Raw genomic sequence first — 8,114 nt, 5'->3', positions numbered from 1 at the left:
AGGTACACCAGTCCCCCCCAACCCGGCATTCAACCAGCTGCCGCCCGGTCCCCAGCCGCCAACTTGGTCTCCAACAGGCCGAGACTCCGCCTGCACCCGCCACGCCGTCTCCAGCAGCCGCAGCCCCAAGCGAAATCCGGTGACTTCTAACATTTGTTATTTCGTTATTTCATATTGCATTTTAGTTCATTATTTCATATTCCATTCTTAGTACTATGCTCGTAGTAGCCCGTGTACCTTGACTTGCGTGGGATTTGTGAACATTGTCTGTTGTCTGTTGTTGCTGTTGCTGTGGTCGCTTCTTAGTTTTGCTTCGGGAGTATTCCTTTGAACGTGTGTGTGCCTTGTATCTCCTTGCTGCTGCTTTGATATTGCCACCGGGTATATCCTTATATTTTCCTATTTTTTCGTGTAGTTGTGGCTGTGGGTGGTAATGGGTGGTTAGGGTCATGTCCGAAGGGGTTGGGGCGTGGGGCTGTGGCGGGGGCGGGAGATGGGGAGAGAGCGGGAGTGGGTGGGAGGCCAAGGTTTGGCCGAGGGGGGGGTAGTGGGGGGCGCGTGGATAGCGACGGTAGGCTGAGGGTTGGGTCTTGGAATATAGGGACCCTTCAGGGGAAGTCCATAGAGCTGGTGAAGATTCTTAGGAAGAGAAGAATCAACCTTGCGTGTGTCCAAGAGACCAAGTGGGTAGGGTCTAAGGCTAGGGATGTGGACGGTTACAAGCTGTGGTACTCTGGGAGCGACAGGCGTAGGAATGGAGTTGGCATCTTGGTAGATGAAGAGCTTAGAGGTCAGGTAGTGGAGGTGAAGAGGATCAACGATAGGTTGATGACTATTAAGTTGGTCATTCGGGGGTTTACCCTGAACGTGTGTAGTGCCTATGCGCCGCATGTGGGATCGGAGGGGGAGGAGAAGATGCGGTTCTGGGAGGCTTTGGAGGAGGTGGTGAGAGGCGTGCCCAGTTCGGAGAAGATTGTTGTAGCAGGGGATTTCAATGGGCACATCGGGGCGCTACCGGGAGGCTTTGGGGATGTGCATGGTGGTTTTGGTTTTGGGGAGAGAAATGAAGAGGGTGCGACCCTATTGGAGTTTGCGAGGGCGTTTGGGCTGGTGGTGGTGAACTCGGGCTTCCTGAAGAAGGACGAGCACCTGATCACTTTTCGGAGCGCGATAGCCAGGACCCAGATTGACTTTTTGTTGCTTAGGAAAGGGGATAGGGCGTTGTGTAAAGACTGTAAAGTCATCCCGAGTGAGAATCTTTCAATCCAACATAGGCTCTTGGTTATGGATTTGGGTATAAAGAAGAATAGAAAGAGGAGGAGTAAGGAGTGTAGACCGAGAATTAAGTGGGGCGGCTTGACGCCAGTGAATGCGTGGGAGATAGGGGAGAGGTTGGCGGGAATGGGGGTGTGGGAGTGTAGGGGGGACGTGGATAATATGTGGGACAGGGCGGCAACGTGCATCAGGGAGAATGCAAGGGAGGTGTTGGGTGTTTCTAGGGGCCGGGCCGGACATCATCGGGGGGATTGGTGGTGGAATGAAGAGGTGGGGAAGAAAGTGGAGACCAAGAAAGAGGCGTATGCTAAGTTGGTGGAAAGCAAGGACGAAGAAGAGAAGCGGGTAACCAGGAAAGAGTACAAGCTAGCGAGGAAGGAGGCGAAGTCAGCGGTCACGGCAGCTAAGACGGCCGCTTTTGAGAGCTTGTATGCAGGGTTACAGGGGAAAGGAGGGGAGAAAAAGTTGTTCCGACTCGCTAAGGCTAGGGAGAGGAAGGGTCGTGACCTCGATCAGGTGAGGTGCATTAAGGGGGAGGACGGTAGAGTGTTGGTGGAGGACGGTCACATAAAGAAGAGATGGCAGTCGTACTTTCATAGGCTCTTGAATGACGAGGGGGACAGAGCTATTGTGTTAGGGGAACTGGAGCACTCAGGGGAGTGTCGAGATTTTAGCTATTGTAGACGTTTTAAGGTAGACGAGGTTAGACAGGCAGTCCGCAGGATGCGAAGGGGTAGGGCGACGGGGCCGGATGAGATACCGGTGGAGTTTTGGAAGTTCGTTGGAGAGGCTGGTGTAAGGTGGTTGACTGCATTGTTCAATGAAATTTTCAGGACGGCAAAGATGCCCGAGGCGTGGAGGTGGAGTACCATGATCCCCCTCTATAAGAATAAGGGGGACATTCAGTGTTGCAATAACTATAGGGGGATTAAGTTACTGAGTCACTCTATGAAGATCTGGGAGAGAGTGGTCGAGGTGAGGCTGAGACGGATAGTGTCTATTTCGGAAAACCAGTTCGGATTTATGCCCGGCCGCTCGACGACGGAGGCAATCCACCTGGTACGGAGGTTGGTGGAGCAGTATAGGGAGAGGAAGAAGGATCTGCACATGGTGTTCATCGACCTGGAAAAGGCGTACGACAAAGTCCCCAGGGAAGTGCTTTGGAGATGCTTGGAGGTGAGTGGAGTACCGCAGGCATATATCAGAGTAATTAAGGATATGTATGAGGGAGCGAAAACCCAGGTGAGGACGGCGGGAGGAGACTCAGAGCATTTCACTGTCCTGACAGGATTGCATCAGGGATCTACTCTTAGTCCCTTTTTGTTTGCGTTAGTAATGGATGTGTTGACGCGGCGTATCCAAGGGGAGGTGCCGTGGTGTATGCTTTTTGCAGACGATGTAGTCCTGATAGATGAGACTCGAGGGGGTGTGAATGACAAATTAGAGTTGTGGAGGCAAACTCTGGAGTCTAAAGGGTTCAGGGTGAGCAGAACCAAGACAGAGTATGTGGAATGTAAGTTTAATGACGTGAGGCGGGAGAATGAGGTAGGAGTGACGCTAGAAGCACAGGAGGTAGGGAAGAGGGATAAGTTCAAGTATCTCGGGTCCGTGATCCAGAGTATCGGTGAGATTGACGAGGATGTCTCGCACCGTATTGGGGCGGGATGGATGAAGTGGAAACTCGCATCGGGGGTGCTGTGTGATAAGAAGGTGCCGCCCAAGCTTAAAGGCAAATTCTATAGGGTGGTAGTCCGTCCGGCCTTGCTGTATGGAGCGGAGTGTTGGCCAGTTAAGAACTCCCACATCCAAAAAATGAAGGTGGCAGAAATGCGGATGTTGCGCTGGATGTGTGGACTGACCCGAGGGGATAGAGTTCGGAATGAGACTATCCGGGAGAAGGTTGGTGTGACTTCAGTGGAGTGTAAGATGCGGGAAGCACGATTGAGATGGTTCGGACACGTGAAGAGGAGGGGCATGGATGCCCCGGTCCGTAGGTGTGAGAGGCTAGCGTTGGATGGTTTTAGACGGGGAAGGGGTAGACCGAAGAAGTACTGGGGTGAGGTGATTAGGCGGGACATGGAACAGTTACAGCTCACCGAGGACATGACCCTAGATAGGAAGGTCTGGAAGATGCGAATTACGGCAGAGGATTAGGGCCAGTTCGGGTCGCTAGTGTAGGGAATTAATTGGTGGGGGTGTATTCCTGTTATGATTCCGTATTCAGTGTTTCGCGTTCCGTGTTCCATGTTTATTACGAATCTGTGTGCTTTCCTCTGCTTTATATTCCTGCATTCCTGCTTTACTCTGTTTTATATTCCTTATGGGTGCCGTATCTATGTTATGTCATCTGCTTCTGTGCTGTACTATGTGTTTGTGTGATATCTCGTGACTTGAGCCGGGGGTCTTTCGGAAACAGCCTTTCTACTTCATCAGAGGTAGAGGTATGGCCTGCGTACATCTTACCCCCCAGACCCCACTAAGTGGGAATACACTGGGTTTGTTGTTGTTGTAGACATAGTTTAACTCGAGTTCAAACGTTTAATAGGTACAGTCCGAAGTTCAGGTGTCTAAGTGGAAATACCAATCCATTAGTGACGGATAAAAAATGCACATGCCGACTTCTTCTGAACCAAAAGTTTTTAACACAGAACATAAAAATATGTTAACATGTCAACAATAGTAAGTTTGAACCCATAGTTTGTAAAATACAATGGGTTCAATACTAAGAACCTTACAGATTCAACAACAACAACAACATACCTAGTGTATTCCCACCAAGTGGGGTCTGGGGAGGATAGAGTGTACGCAGACCATAACACTACCTCAAAAGAAGTAGAGAGGTTGTTTCCGATAGACCCCCGGCTTAGGACCAATAACAGTATAACCAATACAAAAAGCAAGCGCATATAAACTAGTATGGTACACAAAACAAACTAACAGTATAACAAACAAAAAAGATAAGTGCATAATAAACAAGTACGGGATGCAAAAAAGACAACACCACTAGCCCCAAAAACTACAGCCACAACACTACGAACCAGAAACTCCAGACCCAAAGAAGCACTCCCCTATTACTACCGCCGCGCTCCCACTCCCTAATCCTCTACCCTAATCCGCGTCCTCCACACCTTCCTATCAAGGGTCATGTCCTCTGTAAGCTGTAATTGCTTCATATCATGCCTAATCACCTCCCTCCAATATTTCTTCGGTCTACCTCTAGCCCGCCTAAAACCATTCATAGCCAGAGTCTCACACCTCCGCACTGGAGTATCAGGGCCCCTCCTCATCACATGCCCGAACCAACATAGCCTCACTTCTCGCAACTTATCCTCCACCGAGGCAACTCCCACCTTCTCCAGAATAATTTTATTCTTCACCCCATCTTTCCTGGTATGTCCACACATCCATCGCAACATTCGAATCTCTGCCACCTTCACCTTTTGAATGTGGGAGTTCTTAACTGGCCAACACTCCGCTCCATACAACATAGCCATCCGGACTACCACTCTGTAGAACTTACCTTTAAGCTTCCGGGGCACCTTCTTATCACAAAGGACTCCCGAAGCGAGCCTCCATTTCAACCACCCTTCCTCAATACGATGCGTGACATCCTCGTCAATCTCACCATTACCCTGAATTATGGACCCCAGATACTTGAAACTCTCCCTCTTCTGGATGGTCTGAGAGTCTAGCTTCACAACCACTCCATCTTCTTGCGACATATCACTGAACTTACACTCCAAGTACACCGTCTTGGTTCTACTTAACCGAAAACCTTTAGATTCAAGCGTCTGTCTCCAAATCTCCAACTTATCATTAACTTCACCTCAAGTCTCATCGATCAGAACCACATCATCTACAAATAATATACACCAAGGCACCTCCCCTTGAATATGTCGCGTCAAAACATCCATCACCAAGGCAAATAGAAATGGGCTAAGAGTCGATCCCTGGTGCAACCCTATCAAAACTGTGAAGTGCTCCGAATCTCCACCTACCGTCCTCACACGAGTCTTCGCACCTCATACATATCCTGAATCGTCCTAGTGTACGCCACAGGCACCCCTCTAGCCTCCAAGCACCTTCACAGAATCTCTCAGGGAATTCTGTCATATGCCTTCTTTAGATCAATAAACACCATGTGCAAGTCCTTCTTCCTCTCTCGAAACTGCTCCACTAATCTCCTCACAAGGTGAATGGCCTCAGTGGTCGAGCGACCAGGCATGAAACCGAACTGATTCTCAGAGGTCGTCACGATCTTCCTCATCCTCAACTCTACCACCCTTTTCCAAACCTTCATAGTATGACTCAACAACTTAATACCTTTATAATTGTTACAACTCTGAATGTCTCCATTGTTCTTATACACTGGAATCATCGTGCTCCACCTCCACGCTTCAGGCATCTTAGTCGCTCTAAAAATAATGTTAAACAACCTTATCAACCACTCCAGACCTGCCCCGCTAGTGCTCTTCCAAAAATCTACTGGAATCTCGTCTGACCCCGTCGCCCTACCCCGCCGCATCCTGCGAATAGCTCTCTTGACCTCTTTAAGCTCGATACGCCTACAAGAACTATAATCGCGACCCTCCTCAGATATCTCTAAGTCTCCCAACACAGAACCTTTGTCCCCCTCGTCGTTCAAAAATTTATGAAAATAGGACTGCCACCTCTCCCTAATGAGGGCATCCTCAACCAACACTATACCATCCTCTCATTTGGTGCACTTCACTTGGTCAAGGTCACGAGCCCTCCGCTCCCTGGCCTTGGCCATCCTATACAACTTCTTATCTCCGCCTTTCTCCTCTAAAGCCGCATACAAACTCTCAAAAGCCGTTGTCTCAGCCGTCGTAACCGCTAACTTAGCCTCTCTTCTAGCTACCTTATACTCCTCCTTATTCTTCTGCCTTTCCTTATCATCCTTGCTCCCAACCAACTTAGCAAAAACCATCTTCTTAGACTCCACCTTTCTCTTATTCTCTTCGTTCCACCACCAGTCTCCTCGATGTTTGCCAGATCGACCTCTCGAGACACCCAACACCTCTCTAGCAGTCTCCCTAATGCAACTGGCAGTCGTCTCCCACATATTATCCACACACCCTCTACTCTCCCAAGCCCCCCTACTCTTCAACTTCTCTTCCATCTCCAAAGCACTAGCCAAAGTCAAGCTACCCCACTTAATCCTGGGCCATGCCTCCCCACTTCTCTTCTTTTTGCCTTTATTGATAACCAAGTCCATCACCAACAACCTATGTTGGGTCGAGAGATTCTCGCTAGGTATGACTTTACAGTATTTACATAGCGCTCTATCCCCTTTTCTAAGAAGCAAAAAGTCTATCTGAGGCTTGGCCACTAAACTACGAAACGTAATAAAGTGATCCTCCTTCGTCGGAAAGCTCGAATTTGCTATCCACAACCCAAAAGCCCTAGAAAAATCCAACAGAAAAGCTTCTGGATTTGCGCGTGTCGCCCATGTATTGAGCCTACACTAAGGAACTCATGCACAAGGAAGCTGCCTCAATAATTGAAACATTCACGTCAACAACAATGGGTAACCTATACTCGGGATTTCATCACTAGAAATTCACAGCTCACCAAGCAAGTCTTTATCTAGCAATTTGAAAGAAGTTTTTGTCTTCTAATGAGGACCATTTCAATAAAGGAAACAAGCATCAGCAGGCAAATATATTAAAGAGATCAGCACATGATCCATGAAGTTGAGATGCAATTCAAGCATTTACAGATTTACTACCTTAAACCAATACAGCCTTAAGGAAAAGCCAATTCGAATTGGGATGTAAAGTTGTAATTCGAATTGTACAACCTTAAGGAAAAGCCAATTCGAATTGGAATGTAAAGTTGTAATTCGAATTGTAAAATGCGGTGATCCAACCGGAAACCAAGTTAAATGTAATAGCAATCAAAGAAAGAGGAGACTGAAAGAGTACTTGGCAGGGATGAGAGCAAGATAGGAAAGAGCAGAAGGAAGAATCTGAACAATAATGTGACCGCCAACAAGCACAACAGCAAGACCCTTGCAAAGCCTCGTGAACCCAGTATACATATTCATACTCATACTGCCCTACTACAAAACACAAATCAAATTTCAGATCTGAGGCTAACCTACACAAATAATCATAAGCATATGTAACGCAAACGTACAAGTGATCACAGAGAGCAGAGAGCCGTAATGGTGGTGCGTCTTTCACACGAGTGGGAGATGGGTTTCCGATCGAGTTAAAAATGCTACTTCTGATTTTCTTTTTCGTTTTTTCACCTGTATATCAGTTCTCAGTTAGATGGGCAGGAAATTACATGGGATGGTGGCTTTGCTTTTTGGGTGCGTTTGGTATGATGAAAATATTTTCCACGGAAAATGTTTTCTAAGAAAATATTTTACTCAAAAATAAGTTAGTTTTCTACTTATTTTCTCATGTTTGGTTGATGAGTGAAAAATATTTTTTGAAAAATATTTTTTCGTATTTGGTTGGTGAGTAGAGAAATATTTTTTAGAAAAATATTTTCTAGTGTTTGATTGGTGAGTAAAAAAATATATTTTAAAAAATACTACTAACTGTTAACTAATATATCAGTATCTCTAACAACTCAATAATTTGTAAGAAATAATTTAAGCATAACAAATAATATCAATATCGAATATTAAAATACTACAATCGTTAAATTTAAGCAACTATTTATAAGCAAATATAGGATACACTTTTCAATTTTTTGTCCGGACAATCTCAAGATACTACAATCAATAGAAATATAACGGAACGACAAGTTTATTCAATATCGTGAAATAAGTTACATCAATGACAAGATGAAATATACAATTA

General features: G+C 46.6%; 1 protein-coding gene across 4 annotated transcripts in view; it reads right to left on the bottom strand.

The window, feature by feature from the left end:
* Nucleotides 1-7,673, bottom strand: part of LOC107877510 (rhomboid-like protein 19) — a 23,167-nt gene extending 15,494 nt beyond the window's left edge. The window contains exons 1-2 of one of the 4 annotated variants that reach the window (XM_047400755.1): nt 7,438-7,673; nt 7,224-7,360 (exon numbers count right to left, since the gene is read on the bottom strand). In XM_047400755.1, the coding sequence (XP_047256711.1) occupies nt 7,224-7,351 (128 nt within the window). In that variant the 5' untranslated portion in view covers nt 7,352-7,360; nt 7,438-7,673. The remainder of the gene's footprint in view (nt 1-7,223; nt 7,361-7,437) is intronic. The other 3 variants (XM_047400756.1, XM_047400754.1, XM_047400757.1) reach the window with 3 other exon arrangements.
* Nucleotides 7,674-8,114: the final 441 nt, after the last annotated feature.

The sequence above is a fragment of the Capsicum annuum genome, chromosome 12 (genome assembly GCF_002878395.1).
Source record: "Capsicum annuum cultivar UCD-10X-F1 chromosome 12, UCD10Xv1.1, whole genome shotgun sequence".
Taxonomy (NCBI): domain Eukaryota; kingdom Viridiplantae; phylum Streptophyta; class Magnoliopsida; order Solanales; family Solanaceae; genus Capsicum; species Capsicum annuum.
This window is presented reverse-complemented; position numbering and strand designations above follow the sequence as displayed.